The sequence below is a fragment of the Botrytis sinoallii genome, assembly GCF_014898435.1.
Source record: "Botrytis sinoallii strain Bc 23 chromosome Unknown BSIN_003, whole genome shotgun sequence".
Lineage (NCBI taxonomy): Eukaryota > Fungi > Ascomycota > Leotiomycetes > Helotiales > Sclerotiniaceae > Botrytis > Botrytis sinoallii.
The window spans coordinates 60,931-85,052 of NW_024066030.1; the positions used below are offsets into that span (position 1 = coordinate 60,931).

Here is a 24,122-nt window from a genome sequence, read left to right on the forward strand (position 1 = left end):
ATACTTCATGGGTCAGTGTGAATATCTAGATGTTCGATAGTTTGTCTGCATCCGTTCTTGTTGTACTCTGTTCGCATTCCATAATCTTTTTTACTGCATCAAAATCCGGTGCCTTTCGAAATCCACAGATCGTGTACCCTTTAGTATCCAACCGCAGCCAACATGTACACATCATTGCCTGGAAGTAGAAATTCCGAGACCCATCTACCCCCTAACATTTCGGCCTCAGAAGAATATACGTCACAGTATGGCCGAACATACTCACCAGAACGATCACTTATTGAGAATGAAGAATCAACAAGTACTTTAAGTCCCTCGCCAGGAGTTTCGTCTCCCGACTCAGAAAGTATTGACATGGAAAAATCCGATATACAAACTGAGCCCGACTCGAAGAAAAGAGGATGGAGATTCTATGGGAGTTTTGCTTGTTTGGCAATTCTCAACCTCGTTTGTGCTATTGATGCCACAATTCTTTCTGTGGCTTTACCTGTAAGATAGGTTTATACTTTTAATTCTTTATCATGTATTGATGATGAGAGGCTAATACTGGTGAATGAAGACCATTGCAACAAGCTTGCACGCCACTGCAATGCAAGCTTTCTGGTGTGGTACATCATTTCTTCTATGCTCTACAGTCTTTCAGCCTACATGGGCAGCTTTCTCTCACATCATTGGTCGAAAATCAGTACTCCTGACCGCTCTATTCCTCTTCTCGGTTGGCACAATCCTTTGCTCCGTCGCCAAGAACATTGAGCTTCTCTTGGTAGGAAGATGTATCCAAGGTATTGGAGGAGGTGGCCTTGTGAGTTTGACTTATGTCCTTCTTGCTGATATGGTCACCCTCCGTGAGCGTGGTAAATGGATGTCGATAATATCCCTTCAATGGGCCATTGGTTCCGTTATCGCCCCAGTTATTGGTGGTGCTTTTGCAGAAAAGGTTACATGGAGGTGGATCTTTTGGCTGAACATCCCCTTTTGTGTTGTCAGTGCTATTAGCATTCCGATATGTTTGAAGCTGAACATTAAGCAAGGTTCTATGTGGACTAAGCTTAAGGCCTTTGATTGGTTTGGATCATTCTTGTTTGTGGCTTCTGTTACTAGTTTTTTGATTCCTCTTACTTGGGCAAGTTACTTGGTGTCATTTCCATCTTGAAAATACTAACATTCATTAGGGAGGTGTCATGTATGCTTGGAGCTCTGTCCGCACACTCGTACCATTACTAGTTGGTGTTGGTGGCCTTATCGTATTCCTCATCTACTCCATCTTCCAAGAAGGTGACCCTTTAATCCGACGATCATTGTTCAACTCCCCCACAGCAATAGTCGCTTACTTCGGCACATTCGTTCATGGAATTTGCGTGTGGTCCATTCTCTTTTACATGCCTTTATACTTTGAGGTCGCAAAGAATTATACTCCTATTCAATCCGGAATCGGTCTTTTCCCAATGACCTTCACTACCGCTCCGGCTGCTGTGGTAGTTGGTCTCATCATTGCCAAAACCGGTCGCTACCGCCCTTCAATCTGGGTAGGATGGGCTATCTCTACCTTAGGACTCGGTCTTCTCATCCTTCTCAAAGAATCCACTTCAACAGTATCCTGGATCTTCTTGAACCTCGTTCCAGGTGTTGGACTGGGCACTCTATTTTCCGCTCAAGGCTTCGCAGCTCAAGCCTCAGTTACCAATACCGACCTTCCCTTTGCCGGAGCTATGTACTCTTTTTTTCGAGCCTTTGGCCAAACAATCGGCGTCGCAATTTCTGGTGTCATCTTTCAAAACACATTCCAGAACAAAATTTTCAAAACATCCTATGCCGTCTACGCAAACGAATGGTCAAAAGATGCATCTGCATTTGTACAAATTGTGAAGGCATGGTCAAATATCGGCGCAGAAGGAGAAATGAAGCAAGTGGTCATTGGAGCTTATGTCGAGAGCTTGAGAATGGTATGGATTGTTATGTGTGCATTAGCTGGACTGGCTTTTGTTACTAGCTTAATCTTCACCAAAGAGATTGCTATGAGTAAAGAGTTGGAAACGGATCAGGGATTTGATTACGGGTATGGGGATAGAAAAGGGAGGGAAAGTAGTAGTTGATTGATTGATTTCATTTACATCCACGTTCAGTCTAAGACTATATAGAACGGCTAAGCCTCTAAAGGTTCTAACAAGTAACTTTTTATTCTATAAAGATAGATATATTCGATTTAGAAAAATGAAAACAAATGTTGGGGATTAGTGCCCACTTATTATATGTATTGTATATAATAAGGAAAAGGAAATATAACATTTAAGAAATTAATAAGAGATTTCTCCCTTTTTCTTTTTTTTTATTAATTATTATTCCTTTTATTTTTGTAATAACTCTTTCTCCCTCTATTATTACATTTTTTCTTCTTTTACTACCTCTCTTTCTCCTATTTCATTTTATATCAAAACTCTAATTAAATACTATATTCTTATAGCTATTTTAATAATATTAATAAATTTAATGACTAACTCAATACCAATTTTAATATAAAATAGAAATTATATAATGATTTTGGATAAAGGTATTTTCTTAAAGATTTCTTTTCTTTCAGCTTTATATATAAGGCAGTTAATAAGGAAATATTATAATACCTTAATATTATTATATATATATTTGTTATTGGAAAGTTTGAAGCGATGTAAATAGGATTTGATATATTTATAATTTAATTTGAATTGAAAGAATGTGCTAGTAATGTTTCAATTGATTCTATTTGATAACTTGATTTTCGAGTCTATTTTCTAAGGAAATAGCTTCAAATAAATTGATGGGGATTGGTTTGATTTGAGTTTGTATTGATTGAGAGTATCAAACTATTAATCTAAAGTATATTCTTTAATAATTATATCTAATAATCTAAAGCTTGTTTTGTTCGAGATAGATTATATTATAATTGCTTTTTTGGCTAGTTTATCTATTAATTCATTTTCTTTAATTAAGGTGTGGTCAGAAACCCAATTTAGCAAGATTTTGATTCCTTTTGCTTTAATAACCTTTACTATTTTGATTATTTTTATTTGATAAACCTATCCTGAATAATCTGAAGGAGTTTTTAAACAATATAAATCGGTTTGATTGTTTGAATAAATCTTGAACTTTTGATTACTATAAATAATAAAATTAATATATTCAATAGCTTTTGTAATTTCAAAAAGCTCTTTATTATATATTAATTGATTAATATCAATATTACTTTGCTCTTAATATAAAATTCGATTATTTGATTATATAACTATTATATCTACCCCAATGCTAATTCCCTTTTCAGTAAAAAAGGTATTAGTATAAATATAAATAATATCCTTATTCCTATATTTGAAGATAATATTATAAAGAATAACAATATTTTCTTTTGACAAAATTGCTAATATTGATTTTGAAAAGGATATCTCTTTTCTATAGGGGAAAGTTAAAGTGAATAATCTTTTCGAATAAGAAAGGGTTGAAGTTTTGGTTTATCGATTCTCTGATTTTATTTAGTTGAATAGGTTTATATCGTTTTCTTTGAGATATAAGGATTATTTCTAAATCGGCTTGATATTGAGCTGAAATTTCTTTTCGATATTGATTGAATATTTTGGTAATAATTTGACTAATCGGAAAGTATATTGTCTGATATTTGAATCTAATCGGATTTTGGGAGATTTTAGACCGACTTTTATTTTTATTAAAATAATTAAAGTTGTTTTGAATATTCCTAATATTTTGCAAAGAACTAGATTTTGAAGTGATTACATTATATTCTTGAAATAAATTTGATCTTTTTATCAAATCATTAAACTATAATCAACTATACTAATTATATATACTATATATAACTATTTAAAAGCTTTAGAACTAAGATCCTTTTCGATATTAGCTAATTGGGCTATTCGATGAAAGGCTTCTTTAGCTTGTGTGATTCGAATATTAATATATTAATTGAATTTGAGATTTGAATCGAATTATATTCCTAACTATCTAATTAGAAATTGAGATATAATTGTTTCAGAATTGAATAGTATGATTGAATAGTTTTTTGTTAGTTTTGATGACGAAAAGTGTATTAGCTTAGTTTTCGCTAAATCAAATTGAATAGAATTCTTCAAATTGAATTTGTAGATTTGTTTTATAGTTTTTTCTAAAGATTTAATATTCTTTTTCTAAATGAATGAATTGGTAATTAGAGCAATATTATTTATATAAAGAGAAACTTTATTGAATTAAATAAAAAGAGATTCCTAATATATATAAAAAAGAGAATTGAGGAGATTGGACTGTCTTATAATATTCCGATTGAAATTGGTTTGAAGGATTCGATTTGGCTATTGAAGGATAACTTTAGTATCTCTATTACAGAAATAAAACTATTCAGAAGATAAAATTCATTAGTAGTCTTAGCTTCTTATAGATATCCATAATCGATTTCTTAAGATATAATCAAAAGCTCCCTTTATATCCATAAATAATATTGAGATCTTCTTATTAGCTTACTTATTTCTTTCGATTTCTGTAGTTAATAATAATATAACATTAATTACTGATTTCTTTTGCCAATCTCCCATTTAGCTCTTATATAGAAGATAAGTAGTTTCCACTAAAAATCCTAATCATTAAGCTAAAATCCTTTCACTAATTTTTCCAAAATAGTTTAAGAATACAATCACTCTATATGCTTTTGGAAATAAGTAATTAGGTTTTAAGGCTTTCTTTAGAATAACTTCAATAGCTTATTTTCAGTATTTAAGATAATATTTAAGATTAAAAAGTTTACTAAAAAAAGTAAAAAAGGTTTATGAGATTGCTTTATAAGTCTTTATATGTCACGGGATCACTTCTGGGAGTATTCAGAAGCTTTACCGCTGAGCTAAACGCCCAAAAGACTAGGAGGTAGAACTGGAAGTTCTACCTTACTCTCACATATATAGCAGGACAGGACAGGACAGAAAGGGCTTAGTGTCACCCCGTGACATTATAATGATTTCTTAAATAATTCTATTTGGGCTAGAAGTCTTTTCTTATATCTTGACTAAACAAGCATTACTTAATTCGATTTGAAAAAGATTAAGCCATTCCTATTTCTTGGATTATTTATACCCTTCCCATTATAGTTTTGAAATAATAAAAGAGAATAGAAATAAAATCGATCTAAAAACAAAGTATTTTTCTTTAAAAGAATTTTCTATTGAAATATCCGGTATCCTTTAATCTTGAAAGTCTTTAATATAAACTATTACTTTGAAAATTGTTTATTTATTTATTTATTTATTTATAGTGATTAACGTCTATTATCTGACCTCCCAAGGGGTATTCTAGATGTACTAAGGAGTGGGCCTACAGGCCGCTAGCGTTCCAGCCGCTCATAGTAGTGTAATGTTAGCTAATCAGAAGCTTGTTGCCTCTAGTATTCCCCCGCTCAGTACCGCTCATAGCGATCCTGCAGCTATTCTGTCTAAGGATTTGTAGTCCTGTTTCAGAGAACCTTATTTCATATACCATCCGGGTATCGGCGGATAATCAGGTCGATTACTGTCGATCGGGAAAGCGCTCGGAACGCTTATGACTATTCAGTACAAGTTTTAGATTGATTGGGGTGGAAAACTCATTCTTGGGGTATTAAAGCAGATTGGAATTTGTATAATTTTATGTAGTTTGAGCATATTCTAATATAGAATCTGGATTTAGCAAGAAGGTCAGTAAAGCTATATTATATTCGCAAAACGCGATTAATATATACTATCACATCCCATTCGGATTGAAGTTGATTTGATACAAGCGACCAATCATTGTATATCCGATTATTAATTAAATATTAAAAAAAATACAGTAAGCTTTTCTCAATCCTGTATATACAAATATTCATACTATTTTTGTAATTAAATCTAATATAATAAACTGCAAAATCACCATATCCAATCCATATCGCTATAAATCTGTATAGTACCCCACAAAGAAGCTTAAGGCTTTTCGGCTTCAAGATATTATATACCAATTTCCATACATTATATATTTCGGAAATCAGACCCCTTTTTTCCTTCCACCATTTGCTCTCGAAGTATCGATATTTGGCACATAGGACAAAGCAGGAGCTGCTGACTGTGAGAAGGCAGGATAAGCCAGAGTCAAGCAGCCCAGCCGTGCCCTGATCAGCGAGGCGATCGGCTGCCTCGTTGCCCTCAATCTCAGTATGCCTAGGGGACCACTTGATTACAATATCGTAGTATTACATCGCTTGATGGCACTTGTAGTATGCCCATTGAGAGGAGGCATGAAAATTGTTTATATATCCTCCTTTTCTAGAAATTTATTCTAATGATTTTTCTTTGTTGTTTTAATAGCTTGAAAATACTTATTTCTAACAATTCGATATTCTTTTTTAAAGTTAAGATTCTCTAAATTTAATTTACTTATTTGCTTTACATTTCCTAACTCTTTTTGAAGATCCTTCAATTCAGATATCCACTATAGTTTAACTCTTTTAATTAAAATAACTTTAAATATATATCTTTCAATTACTTTTTGAATAATCTTCATAAATTCGCTTACTACTTAATCTAAAATTGAATAATAATTATCTTTATCTTTTAAGAAATTTAAGGAATTCTTTTCAATTGAAATGATTAAATTTAAAATAAAAAGAATAAAGGAATATAAAAATTCCAATTTAAATATTGATTCAAACTTTTTCTAATTTACTAGTTTAATATTGTATTTAACTATCGATTTAGTATTAGAAATAGTTGGGATTTCTTTTCCTTTTAATTCGAATATTATTTCTGCATAATCAAATTCTATATCTGAAAATATTTGCTAATTATAAATTTAAAAAAAGATTCCCTTTAATACTAGTATTAAATCAAAAATACTTGAATTAAGAGGATTAATTCAATAGAAAATATTGATTTTAGGCTTATTTAAAAAAAATAAGATCCTAATCTTCAAATCATTTAATTAATTAATCAGCGTTTTCGCTTTTCTTAGAAAAAGGATTTTATTATAAATAATAAACATTGAAATTATCTAAAAGGATAATTTCTTATATAATAAATATATTATATAAATACCTTTCAATTATAAAATCATTCTTTTTAACTTAATCAGCTTTATTATATATTAATAATTTAAAAGATTTTGTTTTTATTTTGATAATTGAAAATTTGTATATCAGAATCTATTAAAGAATCGAAAACTAGATTGATTATAGCTTAAAGAGTTTTTGATATATATAATAATATACATAACCAATGATTAGAATTGAATCTTGATAATATTTATATAAAATTGAAGTATATAATAAATCTTGAATTTGAATAATCGATTTTATTCTTGATAATCCAAGATTCTTAAATCATAATAAAATTAATATTAAGCTTTATTATAAGTTATAGAATATTTTCTATAGTTTGTAAACTTTTGTTAAGATTTATTTAAAGGATTCAAATATTAGTATAGCTTATAAATTAGTATTATCTACTTTTTATTGAATTATTTAATAGATTTTGCAGATTCTTGAATTTGCTATATACTTTTTTTGGTAATTCGAGTATTTAGTAGTTAGGTATCAATAAAACTTTCTTTTGATATTATAGACTATATATAAGTATATTAATATTATATATTTGTCTCTATAAAATTTACAAAAAGAATCCTTTTTATAATATATATTCTAATATTCAAATTCTTGGCATTTTTGATATTATATAGTTAGTTTGGATTTGTAGAACTTTTTTATTCTTGTATTAATACTAATAATATATAATCGTTTCTGAATAATTAGTTTTGCTTCTGATTTTATTGTAAAGCAATTATTATTGCTTTTTTCTATTGATAAGCTCTTTTTGATATTAATATAAGCCAAAAAGGTATTTCTATAGATTTGAAATCTGAGTTAAAGGTTTTGATTTTTTTGAGAATGAGATTTATTTCTCTTGATTTTAAGAATTCTTTTATAGATATTTTATAAATAATAATCTTATACTATTCTTGGTCTTTTTGAATCCTTTTAAATTTGATAAGATTATTTTAGATTGTTTTCTTTTTTAATAAAAATTGTAATATAAAAGAAGTATTTATAATAATTATTATATTATTATTCAATAATAGGGTTATTGTTATTATAACTAGGCCTTTGATTTCAATTTTTTGAAATACTTTGTTTATTTGATTTTGTATTGATATAGGTGAGAAGGAGATAATATTTGTAATTTCTGATTTGATTAGAATTAGATATTTTTAAATGATTTCAATCTTTTTGTTTATTAGAGTAAGCTTAATAGCTTTTCCTTTATTAATTAGATTCTATTCTTCTTCTTTTATTATAATTGTATAATTAGATTTAATTAGTATTATAATAATTGGGATTGGATTTTTGGCTAGTATTTTAACTTGCAATTCGATTTTCTGTATAACTGATTTAAAGTAAGTGATTTGAAATGCAATAATATTGGAGATTGTAATAAGCTTTCCTTTTTTGATATATTCTCTAAAGATTTCAAGAAGGTCTAGAAGCTTAGATTGTTTGTTATATAATTGAGTGAGAATGGATATTAATAATATAAGGTCTTTTGCTTTTAGAATTGCTTCTTTTGGTATAATTGGTTTGTTTTGTATTCTGGATTGTTTGTTCTGATTGTTAAGGGATATTGTAGAGTATTGTTTCTTATTCTGATTGAATATATAAATAGTATTGATTATATCTTGAGTAATAAAGGAATCATTAAATAGATTAAACTTTTCAATTCTTTTTCTAGAACTAGTTGATTAGTTGGTTAGTAGAATAGGGCTAGAGATTTCGAATTGAGGGTTTTCAGAAGGCAAAGGAGGGTTTGAAGATATTGAGATATTTAAAATAATAATAGAATAAGTGTTTAATATAATGAAGGTTTCAAAAGAAGTCTTTATTATAATTATATTTCGAAGTATTGATAGATTATTAAGACAATTTATATTGGGAGTTATATCCTTATTTTGAAGATTTGGAATGAAAATTTTATGTGAATTTTTGTATAAGTTTTGTATTTAAAGTGTTAACAATAATATTATAATAACTATTGATTAGAATTATTTAGGAGTAATTGTAATCAATTTGGTTTAATAGCTATAATCTAAATCGATTGCGAAAGGGTTATATTTCGAAGAAAAAGTTTCCTTCGAAATTTGTTGTGTGAGGGAAAGTAGTAGAACTATTGTTCCTATTACACCGCAGCATAATGGGGATATGGTGGTTTAATGTTTTGAACTAATGAGTTAATAATTTATGATGAATGATATCTCTAGGAGTGACGATTGTTTACTACCAGTCGGAGGTCGTGTTTGACATATGTACACATGGCAACGGGATGAATAAAATAATTGAAAGATACCCTCATTTAAATGGTTTCACTTGCTTACCATGTTGCAGCACATGCCTGCCTCGCAGTCTCTAATATATTAATAATTCTTCAAGTTAGCCATGTGTAGTAAAATGTGAATGAGAATTGTATTTCTTGAACTGATGCATATAGACAAGATTCCCGTCTTGATTCGACGATTTCTCCTTTCTCATTTTTCATTGCTTCCTACTTCCTACTTCACGCTTCACGCACAAAATCATCTGCATATGGAATGGTGTATTATCTGTGTTGCACTTGAGAAAACTATTCGTTATTACTGAGTGTGCCGTGGTGTACAAGCCTGTTATGTCAGATATCTTTCAATGGACACGAAGTGGAAAGGGTAAGGGTGATGATCTTGATTGACATGTACCAATGCCAGATGAGATCACATAATTTATGTATACTTTTTTCTTCTAGTAAAACAATTAATCTATTTTCACCGAGGTGTCGATCTAACTAATGCAATAATGTAAAATTCATTCTTATCTTTTCCCAACAACCCTCCCTCCTTTCCGTTCATCCTCTCCGAATCTTCTTACATGCCTCCTCTAATCGATCTCTCCAACTCCTTGCTCTCCCCACTCTGCTCCACCATACCCTTGAAAACTCCGTCTTCAATCTCTAGCAACTCTCTCGGGCTGCCAAACTCCGCTGCAACTCCATCTCGCATAACCAATATACGATCGAAATCAGCCACTGTGCTCAACCTATGTGCTACAACCAATAACGTCGTGTTTGCAAATTCTTCACGGATACTACGTTGGATAAGCGTATCGGTCGACATATCAACGGCGGAAGTTGCTTCATCTAAAAGGAGAACCTTTGGTCTAGAGAGAATAGCGCGGGCTAGGCAAAGAAGTTGCTTCTGGCCCTGAGACAAGTTGGCACCTGCGGAGGAGATTGGGGATGTGAGGTTGAGGAATACATTTGTATTCTCTTTATTGAGAGGTTCGATGATGGTGGCGGTCATAGAACTGTTTGATGCGGCTGTGGAGGATTCGGCGGGGGTTTCGAGTTCAGGAGCAGGGCTGCTGTTAGCGGAGGGGATGAGGTGGACACGTTGGAGTGCTTCTTTTAGTTGTTGGTCGGAGAATTCATCGAAGGGGTCGAGGTTGGAGCGGATAGTACCGGAGAAGAGAACAGGATCTTGGGGAATAATTGAGAGTCTGGTTCGGAGATCGTGTAGTTTGAGGGTGGAGATGTCGATTCCATCGATCATAATGGTACCAGCTCTAGCCTCTAGGAAACGGAAGAGAGCTAGGGATAGTGTTGATTTACCTGTGACACAATCAGTAATTTGCACGTTATATCATGAGAAATTTACTTACCAGCACCTGTCCTTCCAACAATTCCAACTCGTTGATTTTTATCCACAGAGAAAGATAATCCTTTCAAGATTGCTGGTAATCCTTCGGCATACCCAACCTCTAAGTCCTTTACTTCTAATTTACCTTCTTCCGGCCACGAGGCGCGAATGTTATCTGTTCCGCCCTGAGGTTCCATATCTAATTGTGTATATTCAAATATACGCTCAGCAGCGTTCATGTCTAACTCCGCTGAAGCAAGCAATCTAATGGTATGAATAACGGCTCGTCTATAACTTAACGCAAATGAGAGAGCAAATCCGGCCAATGAAGCATCAACACCATGAGTGGAGACAATAAATGCGGCCACAGACGATGAGAAGAATGATCCCACTAATGCCATACGTAGTCCGAACCATCGATTGAAGAGCCAATTGTGCCAAGTGGCGGCAGAAAACGAATCTACCAACTCATGCATCCTGGATTCGAAGACAGGTGCGTTTGAAAATGCACGGATGGTGCTGAGACCCGCAAGGGCTGACCCAAAGTGTGAAATCATAGGTGACTTTTGGATTGATTCAAGACGCTTAAGAGAGCGTGCACCTTTGATATAAAGGAGTGCAATATAAGTGCAAATACCCAATAGAACCAATGCAATAATGATTATATATGGCGAGACAAAGAAACTAGAGAAATATTAGCGCGACTATTATTGAGTCGTGAACAAAACAACTTACGCAGATACCATAATTCCGACAATCTCCAAGAATGCAGATGCAGTTTGAGCGAAATTCGTGGAGAGTTGAGAATCCATGGCAGAGAAATCTGCAGTGAAACGATTCAAGATTCTTCCTGTAGGAACAGTATCCAACCATCTTAAGGGAGTACGAAGAACGATATTTGTCATCTCTTTGAAAACGTTTCTTGAGGCAGATAGAGATCCTCGATAAATGAAGTAATATCTAGCAGTGGCAACGAAAACGGAAACAGTCGAGATGAGGACATAGCCCACCAGATAGTAGCCTAGTGTGTGGTCTTTAGAAAATGGATTGTTGATCTTCGAGACGAATACTGATGGTGAAAGCTGTTGTTGCATGCTGGTGATATAAGGCAGATGAGTAGAATTGAAACTGGAAAAGTTCATCTCAGAATGTTCATAGGAAGATGTCCATATCTTGATCCACCAAGATCTTCCAATCACTAAAGCTTCAGCGACCAAATAGAAAATGAGAACCAATCCCCAGAAGGGTATGCCACCAGTTGCCATGAGATACTTAGTATACACGCTTGCCTTGACACTTCCTGTTTCCCGTTTCTCATCTTCAATCAACTTTTTAGGTTTGGTGGCTGGTTTATCGGAAGGCTTGTCAACATTTGCCTCAGAAGCATCCACCTCCTCAACAGCTGCTTCCACGTCTTGCTCCGCTTTTATAATGTCATCAAAGTTACCAGTCTTCCTGAGCTCATCAATTGAACCTGCATGCTCGAGGCCTCCATTCTTCGATAACTGAACAGCATAGCTTGCCCGTGGAAGACAAAGTGAGACATGATGTGTTACTAAAATTCTTGTCCTGCCAATCGATAACTCGCCCATAAGAGCGTTGTCGTAGATTTCTTTCCCAACATGTGCGTCGAGTGCCGAGAAAACATCATCAAGTATCAATATTCCGGCGCGAGAGTAGAAAGCTCTTGCTAGAGTCAAACGCCACTTTTGACCGCCACTCAAGCTTATACCTTGGGCACCAACTTCAGTCAAGTCACCATCATCAAACATGTGGAGATCTTTCGTGAGAGCGCATGCATCGAGTACTTTTTGGTATCGAATAGAGTCGAAAGGCAGACCGAAAAGAATATTGTCTTTGATGCTAGCATTTTCTATCCATGGGGTCTGGGAAACAAATGCTATAGCGGAAGGTAAGACCCAATCTGCAGCTGTGGCTTTGCTATCATGTCGCTCAGATGCCTGAGGTGGTCGGGGTACAGTAATATTACCAGATAGGACCTCAACCTCACCCAATATAGCGGAGAGAAGAAGAGATTTTCCGGAGCCAGTAGGGCCTGAAATAACACTCAGAGCATTATTGGGGAACTGAAGATTAAGGTCTCTGAGTACAAATCGGTCTTCTTCTTCTGAGATCTTGGATTTCGATGGAAAGCTGACTGAGACATTCTCGAAAGTAATGGAATCTCCGGGATAGGTATTCTCTGGCTTCTCTGGAGATCGGAGGAAAGAATCGATTCGATCGCAACTGACTTTGGCGTTGGCTCCCATCATGAAGAGAAAAGGGACCATTCCTAGAACACCTTCAAGTTGCATGAACACACCCTATCTCTTGAGTCAGCCAAATAATTCCACATGTTCGTGCGAGGCAATTAATATTACGATGAAGTAACATCAAATGTGCTATGCCTCTCGGCATGTGAAGATTTTGAGGGATGCAAACTGCGAAAAAAGAAAATATATAACATACCAATGCTGTAAATGCAACCGATGGGAGTAAATCTCCGTGAATATAAGAGTACGTAGCAAGAGCCAAGACTGTTAGAAGCACGGGGGCAACATTTGACCCAACCATCATGTATAAATTGTTGATCTTGGTTTTCCAGAGTTTAACAATTTCTTCTTCACGAGCTTCGAAGATCTTCTCACCCCATTGAGTTTCATTGGCTGAAAATTTAATCTGTCGAATACCATTGAGTGCCTCAGTGACTATAGTAGTCTTCTTATCTCGAGCCTTCATTAATTCTCTCTGAAAGCCTCCATATCTCTTTGCAAGAGCTTGATTAATTGGTGCCATGCCTATGATTGCTAGCATACTGTTGAGGTATAAAAAAATCAGCAATTGTCTATCAGAAATAGAATTCGGAGGAAAGCAACTTATGAGGGCCAAGACTTATAATTTACGAGGGGGGGGTTGAAAATGCAGAACGTAGAGTGTGAGAACGAGGAATAGGTATATATGTGAAAGGAAGCAGAACTTACCCAGCAGCCATCGACTCCCAACCAACCAAGAGCCACAGGAAAACAACCGAAACAACGAATTTGCAGAAGAACAAGATGTAGAATTGATTGACAGCGCCAAAGTTACCAACTTGATTTGCATCCACGGCAAACATGTTGACAATATCTTTATCGGTTTCGAGCTTTTTTTTCGTGTCCGCATCTTTTCCTTTCTTCGCTGCTGGTGCATGAGGCCCATGGCCATTCGATGCATCCGGATTTGGAGTACCGTTAGAGTTAGCATTTCCATTGGTTTTTGAGGCGTCATCAATTTTGGGTGAAGCTTTTCCTTTATCCTTTGCTTCATCGTTATCCTCCGGCTTTGGAGGTTCCTTGCAGTCTTTCATCTTCATCATCTTCTCAAAGATAAGGGATGTGAGCGTTGATCTAATGGGAATTGCAAGATCGGACCACATCAACCAATTGATTCGGTTGTCCATTAGTGTCTCAGCAATTGTAGCGGCGAAAAGACCAAACACCCAGATCCATGCTTGGGGATCAATCACATCAAACCCTTGACGAGCCTCGAGATACTGTAGTAATTTCAAAACAGCAAACTGCGGCGCGGCATCAATAACAGATGAAATCATGACCAACCCCCATTGAGTAAGTATGGGTTTACGATACGCCCAGAAAATTTGAAGCCACAATGGAACCGTTGGCTTCAATATTATGGATTTGAAGTATTCTCTGACATCTTTGGAACGAACATGCCCATCCATAGCAGGGAGATCTGATATTTCAATCAATTTTTCCGATGCGATATCAAGGAGCTCGGAACTCCAATCGAAGGCATATCTATTCCATAAAGATTTCTTGAATTGTCTCTCCACAACCTTTCCATCAGGGGTAAAAACATCAGGACGGCGCTCGACGAAAAAGAATGTCACAGTACTGAGTACAGCAGCAATAACTTGTAAGGCTGTGAGAATGAACCACGCGAGGCGGACACGGCCAGGAGTTGGAGGATGGGCCGATAGCACGAGACATGTGAGAACAGCCACTAAAGCGCATGATACAGAATTGAATATTCCTTTCTGGAATTTCAATACAGGATGAGTCTCTCTTGAAGTTTCCAATACTTGAACGAATGCAAAAATCTAGCATTTATTAGCAAAAGGCTTGACATGTGATCCTACAACATTTTAAGCTTACCCAAGATACGAACAATAGCCAAATATGCGTAAAAGCCCAATGCGAAAACTCGCTCTTCACGACTGTGGCAAAAACAGCCAATCCAAACGAAGCCAAAAGTCCCACAATGAGAGAAGTGAAGATGATCACGAATTGACGTTTAGTGGAATACTTTGCCATGGATTCTTCCGTAGCCACCCCATCTTTGTCTTCGTAGAGGACTTCATGATTGGCCACTCTTGGCGATTTGAAGTTCCTAATGAATCGCCATGCAGTTGGGATTGTGAACAGTCCAATGAGTATAGGAGCCGCATTAGACAGCTCATTAATATAAGAACCCATCCGTCAATCCACCTAGATTTGATGATAGAATTCAGTCTTCATCAGGGAGTGTTTGCAGATGTTTGCAGATGTCTGGAGATTTGAGGCCTTGGGTGTGATTTTATATGGAGGCGGTGTGAAGTTAGGCACCCGTGTTGATGACCCGAATTTGCCGCAGGTGAGATTTGCGAAATAAAAGGAGAGGGCGGTATAAATGATGATTTGATGAGTGTAATGCGATGTGGGTTATGAATTTACTTGATGATTAGTATTGATTACTTGCATGATGTGGCTTGTTGAAAATATACATGAATCCTTCAATCTTTCCCACGGACGGACTTAAGTTGTAACTGTCTCCCTCCGACATCCCGACTCTCCGGTGAAGCATCACGTGATTGCGTACTATCATCCGATCTGCTCCATAAATCTTGAAAATAAACCAATCAGGCCGCAGTACCTTGTGAGCGTTGCACGATTATCATTGTGTCAATGGCATGAGTGGTTGATATCGACATTGACATTGGACATTGATTGGACAATATTTGCTATCTGTCGTGGGAGAGCAAAGAATACCTACATCGTTGGATACCTACATGGTGTACTGGTACTTCTTTAATCGTCTAGTCCTTTTGGGACAAGAAGGTAAGAGAGATATGGATGCATTCATGCACCTAGAAACCCCGCAGTGGTGATATGTTCTCCAACATGTTATTATATGTGAAAGGACGGCAAATCAACTCTATTTGAATTCACATTTGAAATAACAGTAGCGTTTCTGCGAAACATTTGATATCTTATTAACAAACAGTGTTTCATTGATTGCGAAATGTCTTCAACTGCAAGACTGCAATCGGCACCAAAAGATGGTAATTGGCATGGCCGAATTGAAGTAGGAGGGGAGTTCCCTCCCGAAACGGATCGATACCATTTATACATTGGTAAATCATTCCTCGGCCCCTCTTCATCTGCGGATCTGTCTGACAGGTTCTTCAATAGGACTTTTCTGTCCATTTGCCCATCGAGTAAACCTCATTCGACATCTCAAAGGTCTCACTTCCATTCTCCCTATATCCGTCGTCAAACCTTATCCAAAGGGTGACGATAAAGGATGGCCCGGCTGGAAATTCGCAACAGAAACCGATCCTTACCCTGGCGCAACTGGAGATCATCTCTTTCATTCCAAATATCTCCACCAGGTATACTTCCGGTCTCAAAAAGATTACAAAGGGAAATTCTCCGTGCCCGTTCTGTGGGATAAGAAGACAAATCAAATCGTTTGCAACGAAAGCTTGGAGATCCTGCGGAATCTGAATACAGGATTTGACAGCATATTGGATGATGAATATAAGAATCTGAATTTCTATCCCGAGAATTTGGCCGCCGAAATCGATGAAATGGGAGAATGGATGCAAAACGAAATCAATACCGGAGTATATAAGGCTGGGTTTGCACCAAACCAAGAAACTTATGACAAAAATGTTGTGCCACTTTTCAAAGCTCTTAATCGAATGGAGGAAATCATCAAAAAGAATGGAGGTCCATATGTTTTGGGCTCAGAAATGACAGAATTGGATTTGAGGTTGTATCCAACAATTTGTCGCTTCGATGCCGTGTATGTGCAACATTTCAAGTGTAACCTTGGAACAATTCGGCACGATTATCCAGTATTAAATGCTTGGTTGAAACATTTGTATTGGGAAGTAAAGGGGTTTAAGGAATCTACGGATTTCAAACATATCAAGGAAAATGTGAGGATCTCGTATATTTTGGATGATCAGAGACTGACACTAATTAGTACACGAAGAGTCATGCGGACATCAATCCAAAGGCCATCACACCGATGGGTCCTATCCCTAATGTTGAGCGTGGAGTAGATGATGATTGGAGTAAATTGGTAGCAGGTAGGGTCGAATTGGAATAAGAAATGAAATATTTAGTGCTTGGGAATTCTTGGTTATGTACGTCGTCCCCCAAAGCATCGACTTCCCCAGAAAATTGTTTCCTAGATCAATGATACTATCTTCTCAAAAGTTTTAAGAGCCCTTTCCGTGATAAAAATGAAGTCCGGTGCATCCTTGGTAGTCATGATTGTGATTGTTTCGCTTTTCATCACCCTTCATTTGCTGTTTTGTCAGCTTGACCTCATAGTTGGGACGTTCGATGGCAATAACAAGACTATAAATTGATTGTAACAAGTGCATATCAGTAACACATATCTACTATTCCCCCAAAAGATTCCCGAGCAGCCCCCCTTCCCCCAAATCCCAAGGCTCTCATTTGTGATCAATGTTTAAGTGACTTATGTTGAGGTCAATGCAAGCGGCAAGACTTCATATGTGATAGACCGCAATGTGATAGACAGCCCAACTCTTATGCAAATAGCAACTCATTAGTTATATGTGGGTGCTTGAGCTGAGTCTTGTATGTCTTAATGACCAAATCATCTCTATCACAACACCGACGGCAAGGTCCATACTTCAGTGAAGTATAAAATGCTTCCAGTGCTCAACATCCCATGGAATAGTCGCCGTGGAACAGAGTCGTCTGAAGACCTAAGTACTTAAATGAACTCTCAGCCCCCACATCTCTTCTTAATATCCCCTCCCCGTACTCCTTTCTCCATCAAATCAGCAATAGGTGAGATGGCCGAGTTGGTCTAAGGCGCCAGGTTAAGGTGATTAACTCTTAACAAACGGTTGTTTACAATCTCCTGGTCTAGTAATAGGCGTGGGTTCGAATCCCACTCTCATCATTAACTTTTTGCATTTTTGAAGGAATTTGATTCCTCTGATACACTTTTATTTATGACTTTTTGGTAAGATGGATGATTTCCAAATCTCAGAAGTGAGGAATAAGAAGGAAATTTTTTCATATGTGTGGATCTGCAAAAAATTTGAGTAGCGCTAGTGAAATTGGAATTGGTGGGGATTATTTTGGTGCTAGGGGGGAGTTGGCGGAAGCGGAGTGGGGTGGGAGAAGGGAACGTCAACTCTTGATTCAGAATTCGAGAATGAGATTTTGGTTAAATTTATCTTTATAATTTATATCATATATAATTCTGTGCCATGAAAATTAAGGTTATCATACTTCGGCGATGACTCTTCACCGGTTTGGGTATGCTCTGAAATCATGAATTTTAAATCAAAAATGCGAAATGTGAAACCTGCATTTGGAGGGCCTCCCGACTTTTTTCTACACTGATTGGGATCTGCAATACTTTATCGGAATGGAAGGGATCTATCTCTGTGTATGAGTTCTATGGGAAAGAAGTAATGAAATAGTCTTACTATATGTTATACGTATAGTAAGTGGGCTTAGGTCCCCAATGTTCGTTTGCACTTCCCCAAATTGTTTATTCCTATTATTGTAAAATAAAAAGTTATCTACTAGGCCCTTAAGGCCTAGTCGTCCTATATAGTCTTAGACTGAAGGTGGACGTAAATTCAATCAATCAATCAATCAATCAATCAAGTAATGAAATACTTGATATTTTGAAAGAGATTCGATTGGAACATAAAGAGTGTGGGGGCGGTGAATTAAGAATCTATGGTTCTTGGGGTTTGTGGTTTATGGTTTATGGCTTAAGGCTGGGAGTGTGGGATGGGATTGAATGAGTTTTTTCTACCAGGTCTGCATAGTTGTAGTTTGGTGGCTGGATGGGAAGGATTTCTGAGATGGGAATGATGAGGATGGATTTTGCTTGTTGAACTTGTGCGATGTGTTTTGAAGGGAGAGGGAAAGCCCTTGTTTGTTCAAAGTGTGGAATGGATGAAATCAAGATGCAACGGTGAGGTATATGAACTCTGAGAACAACCAATAAGTCTACTCGAACAACACGTTTTTAGCAATTCCGAGAACATCTTTGAGATTTTACATAGTAACTTGCTACAGATTGAATAAGGAGATGTTTACTTTCAAGAGGGTTGAATGGATTGGAGTTGATTATGTTTTTTGTCAAGTTGGGAGGTAATTCATTGGGCTAGAAATCTATGATTGGTAAGAAGGATTTCTCTAATTGAATTTCGAACTCATACCATCAACCTTCAATATCTCCTAATGATCCTTGAGTCAGATATAGGCTATGTCTATCGACCGTGATATTAAAAGATCTACGAATAGACAAAAAATCGAGATCCTGAGGCCCTCCGCCAATCATGGCTAGCAGAGCCTAGAAGATTGTCTTGGACCACAAATATCGAACATCACATACAAGTGTTGATTTCAATGTTCATGCGCTTCAATCTATGCAAGGATCAAGAACGGTATGTAGGTATCTTACGAAGCCGGGGGCCTCATTCTTAGTGAATCCATATGTGTAAATACCTACTGTACGGCTACTGTACGGCTACACTTGAGAGACATCGTTAGTTACGGTAATCTCGCTCAAGGGGGTTGTTGTATTGGAAATGCATTCGTTTGGTATATAAGGGAGCTGGAACACTGCCCTAATTTGCTTCTTCTATTCTCGTTACTTTATCTTCTTCACTTCAAGATTACAATCTCAATCTCAATCTCAGCAACGGATCCCATTCAATAAGTCAAACGATAGAGAACTCTCTGTAAGATCTTTGAACCTTCAGAGTTATCTTCTATACTTCGACCAAAGAAATATACACTCAACACTTCTTTACCAATACACATATCAAATCAAACATATCCACTCAGTAATCATGGGATCCAAAAACAGACGTGCCGCCCCAGCCGCCCCCGGTGAATTCATCCCCAAACACCCTTCCGAGATCACAACCCACCCCAACATTGTCCTCACAGGCAACATTCTCACTCTCACAATCGACTACTGCGCACCCGGCAGCCCGATCGAAAAATCCACCTCGATGGAATCTCTCCTCTCCATCCTCCCCGACTACGCACCCTATGTCAAGATCCTGCAACTCAGCATCCATGCTGGAATTCCCCACATGGAACCTCCCAGCGTCTATATTTCTCATGTTGCGGATGTGAAATCAATTGTTGGGGTAGTGAATAAGTTTAAGAAGTTGGAGCAAGTGAGAGTTAGGATGTTGATTGATTATTGCAGTTTCCCGCAGATGAAGTTGGCGGCTGCGATGTTTGGTTTGAGACAGGATGTTCAGCGCATTTTGCAGTATGTGGTTAAGGGGGGGGGACCAGTCAAGGTGGAGCAGGAGGATGATACGATGAGAAGATTGAATGGGGTTTGGAGAAAGGAGTTTTTGTGAGGAGTGGATGTGTTTGGGTGGTGTGGAGAATTGATGGTGAGAGGGAAGATAGTGTTGTAAGGTGGGATTGTTAGGAGATGTGATCCTCATTCTTGATCTTTTGTGCTGGTTCTTAGGGAAACATGGGGCTACTGGGAAGTTAGCGGATATTCATTTGTGCATAGCGGTATTTATGGCTTTGTGTCATTGAAATATGGATGTACCTTTATAGCATGGTGTTGAACCTTAATGCCTTGTATTTAAGGTTACTAGGAATGAGGGGTAATCAGGATCGACAGAGGCTTATAGAAGATTCTAGTCTTGTAGCGACGACGACATTGATTAGAAATACAAGAGATAAAACAGAAGGTTCTAGATAGTCCTGAAAGGCCTATATATACAGGTCCTCTATCATTATAAATAAATAATCAAGTTGAAATCAATATTCAAAAAAGGACAATATTAAATCTGAGTCACCACTCGCGTATATATTATATATCACTTATATATGATAAACCTCTGAACAAGACATGGAGTTTAGGAATCTACTCCCAATGAATATACTTACATCATGATATAAGGTTATATCAATCTTCATTGTTCTTGAATACCAAAAAGTGAAAATTAAAACCCAACATACATATCTCGGGCTATATCCCCCTTAATTATAAAGTGAATGGGATTGGAAAGCTAAAGATACAGAAATACGAACCAGTCTGTCTTATTAGTATACTGTGATGTGAATGTATACTTTCTCTGTATCTCCCCTTTGAAGTGTATAAACTTGTGGAGACTCGAGAGCGAGAGCGTGGAGAGAATATATATGCCGACTCGTTCATTTAGCGACAATACAACATATTCTCAAGAGACTGAAGATCACAAATAGATAGTAAGGTGTGAGATATAGTATGATTGATTGTAGGTAAGTATTGTAGATTACAAAAACGCATGTTTCTAGTCCAATTCTTTCTTAAACTTACTAACCAAGATAGCACAAAGAAAGACATCGCAGAACCAAACAAAAGCATCCTCGTCCTTTTCTACTGCCCCATACTTATATCTGGTAGTCCCCCATGACCCCATTACCCTTACTCCACAATCATCTCCAATCCTCCCGACCCGGAAAACCGCCTCGAATAAACTTCCAACAACTCCCTCATAAAACAACACTCAGCATCAACCTCCCACTTTCCATGTCCCTCAACCGAAAACGCCAAACTCCATTTAATTCTCTCCAATCCGAACAATCCACCCAAAAAATACAGATCCTCGCATTTCGATTCCTGGGGTTTAAGTAATATAGTCATGTGAAGCTCTTTTACTTTATCGAAGTTGTTTAAGGTGTTGATGATAGTTTTGAAATCGGAGATGTGGGACTGAGAAGGCTTTATGGACCATGAGTCGGGATCTTTTTGGGGAGGAGGAGGGAGAATAGAAATTTTGATGTGGTGAGCCCAGGGCGCGTAGTCGGGGAGAATGTTGGCGAGATTTCTCATCAGGGAGGGGATTTGGAGGGGGGTGGGGTGGAGATCTATGGATAGGGTTAGGACGCCGCCCCAGAATAATATGTGAGGATGGTATTGGATTTTATCAAGGGGTTTTAGAGGACGCGAATTTTCGTCGTTCATTGTGAGGGATTTTGGCAAAGGGGTAATTGTGCGTGGTTGTGATTGGCTGCTTTTCTTCCGGACCTTCGATTAGCGATTTGTTCAGCATCGAATGTCGAGGGGGGAGGGATGGTTTCTCTATACCCAGTTTCTCTATACACAGTAAGAGCAGAATAGCTTTGTATCCAATGGGTTATTCTATAGAGATGCGAGACTGTTCATGATGCCGCCGTTACAATGACCGTAATGAGTTTTCACTGATACGGGTTTTGACCTGGCTATTGCGCTAGGAGGTACCGTCTGAGATCCCTGGATAGGTGCCGTAGATTTCATGTTTACAAACATTTCCTCGGGGTCAAATCTAGAAGTTTAAACAGCGCAGCAGCCGTATATTATAAAGATACATCAGCATGATAAAGAAAATATGGTGAGTAGACGGTAAAGTTTGCCAGCAGTTGTGTCATATTATTTCTCAATATTATTTCCTCGTTATTCTCTGCTGTAAACTCATTGATGAGATGATCTCCATGGTACCTTTATTCACTCCTTGATCGTACCTCGCTGATATGAGACTGAAAGGGGGAGTTTGGCAGCAGTACTGTTCCGCCTGTAAAATATAGAGCCGTATAAAGTGAATTCTACCCTAATCCTACTTTTCTAGCAGTATTAAAAATAGCCGTATAAGAGAAAAATTGCGCCAGTACTTGTACGATGAGGTCGTCGTATTATCATTTACTTCTCACATCCAGGTTAAAACTCCCGACAGCAAATACATCGAATTCTAATCCCCTCTATCAAATTTGAGAACAGAACAGACTTTCGACGATCCACGCTTTTAATTATCTCGTCAAAAATATGAATAACTTCCTCCAATCCCTCCACGATAACCTCACCAGAATGCCTCGATTCATTCCTCTTCCTATAGACTGGTCTACACACAACAAAGTTGATGTCCCGTCTTTAAAACAGAATGTTCACTGCAAACATGAAGCACCGGAGGGTTGCGCCTGCGAATTCTGCAACAGCAATGAGAATTATAACGTCGGATGGAGAAGTCAAATCGGCAATACCAACCCTGATGAAGCCACCCGAGAGTGGTTCACTCCAACATCTCCACTCCCTGGACCAATACTGAATAAGGAATGGCATACCGAATCCAACAAGATCTTGAGTCTTTCCATCAATTATTCCGGGGATCAACAAACAGATATGTCCATCATTATTCGCCAGCTCCAGAGCCCAACATACACTTCGTGGACTGGCATTCTCGAACTCATCATCTACCCTGGAGTTTCCCGCAAAGAGGCGCCTCGGGCCTACATCAATCACGTCCAGGAAATAAAGGATTTGGTTCAACAAATCAATATTTCTCTCACTCAAGTCCATAAAATCCGCTGTCAATTCGTTATCGATCATTTTAGTTTTTCGCAGTTGAGATTAGCGGCTGGATTCATCAATCTCGATAATTACAACTGGACTTTGGCGTATATCGAAAGAATTGAAGGGGATAAAGTTATTGAAATTCATAAGAGGGATTCGGTTTTTAGGAGAATCGAAAGTGCTTATAGGGAGGACTTTGCAAACTAGATGGGTAGTTAGGAGTGGCTTGGGTCATGATTCATGTGCACGATAGAAAGAGCATCAAAGTAAGGGTATTGGTCGATGGTGGATTTGTGTGAGGTGATTGTTGGATAATGAGGAGCAGGTCTTATTAAGCTTGCGAGTAACTAGGGAGTCTAGTAGTAGTTGCTGCATGCGGGGTGTGAAGTAAAGGGGAGAGTAGACTGATGAAAATTCACCTACCATGAGTAATAGGAGTCGTTTCAACTCCAGTTTTTTTCTCAAATATTAATAATTGATCATAATGCATGGCTCAATTTTTTGTTCATGTTTCCGTGCCACTTCTTATACTCGGCTCTTTCTCTAATCTCCCTGCTGCTTGACGTAACTTTAAATGTTAAAACTTCCATTCGTGGTATCATTGAGCACAAATTATAATTAGTACTTCTATGTTAATGGGAAAAACGTTTTAATAGTGCCGTTTCGGTATTAGTTGTAAGAATACAACATCTTATCTAGAGCTCTGAGAGCAATTTGGTCAGCAGAATCTCCACTGATATTTAGACCCCGTTGATTGAGCATTTGACGAGTTTCTGCCTAGCTAATATTATGCATCCTCTGGGCTTCTGTAATTTTTT

General features: G+C 37.0%; 5 protein-coding genes across 5 annotated transcripts; 4 read left to right on the forward strand and 1 right to left on the reverse strand.

The window, feature by feature from the left end:
- Positions 1–162: 162 nt before the first annotated feature.
- EAF02_001905 (uncharacterized protein) lies at positions 163–2,093 on the forward strand (the record flags this gene model as incomplete). The annotated part of the gene is made up of 3 exons (XM_038897953.1): positions 163–489; positions 560–1,093; positions 1,173–2,093. 3 exons carry the CDS (start codon positions 163–165, stop codon positions 2,091–2,093), a joined length of 1,782 nt encoding a protein of 593 aa, XP_038761645.1.
- A 7,629-nt stretch (positions 2,094–9,722) lies between these two features.
- On the reverse strand, positions 9,723–15,389 carry EAF02_001906 (uncharacterized protein). The gene is made up of 6 exons (XM_038897954.1): positions 14,841–15,389; positions 13,668–14,785; positions 13,156–13,501; positions 11,422–13,010; positions 10,709–11,370; positions 9,723–10,658 (listed from the first exon to the last, which is right to left on the reverse strand). The coding sequence occupies exons 1-6, from the start codon at positions 15,159–15,161 to the stop codon at positions 9,916–9,918; spliced, it is 4,779 nt and encodes a 1,592-aa protein (XP_038761646.1). The 5' UTR covers positions 15,162–15,389; the 3' UTR covers positions 9,723–9,915.
- Positions 15,390–15,966: 577 nt separating this feature from the next.
- Positions 15,967–17,061, forward strand: EAF02_001907 (uncharacterized protein; the record flags this gene model as incomplete). Its single annotated transcript, XM_038897955.1, has 3 exons — positions 15,967–16,078; positions 16,137–16,888; positions 16,936–17,061. The coding sequence occupies 3 exons, from the start codon at positions 15,967–15,969 to the stop codon at positions 17,059–17,061; spliced, it is 990 nt and encodes a 329-aa protein (XP_038761647.1).
- Positions 17,062–19,810: 2,749 nt separating this feature from the next.
- EAF02_001908 (uncharacterized protein) lies at positions 19,811–20,338 on the forward strand (the record flags this gene model as incomplete). The annotated part of the gene is made up of 1 exon (XM_038897956.1): positions 19,811–20,338. The coding sequence occupies one exon, from the start codon at positions 19,811–19,813 to the stop codon at positions 20,336–20,338; it is 528 nt and encodes a 175-aa protein (XP_038761648.1).
- Positions 20,339–22,821: 2,483 nt separating this feature from the next.
- EAF02_001909 (uncharacterized protein) lies at positions 22,822–23,511 on the forward strand (the record flags this gene model as incomplete). Its single annotated transcript, XM_038897957.1, has 1 exon — positions 22,822–23,511. The coding sequence occupies one exon, from the start codon at positions 22,822–22,824 to the stop codon at positions 23,509–23,511; it is 690 nt and encodes a 229-aa protein (XP_038761649.1).
- Positions 23,512–24,122: the final 611 nt, after the last annotated feature.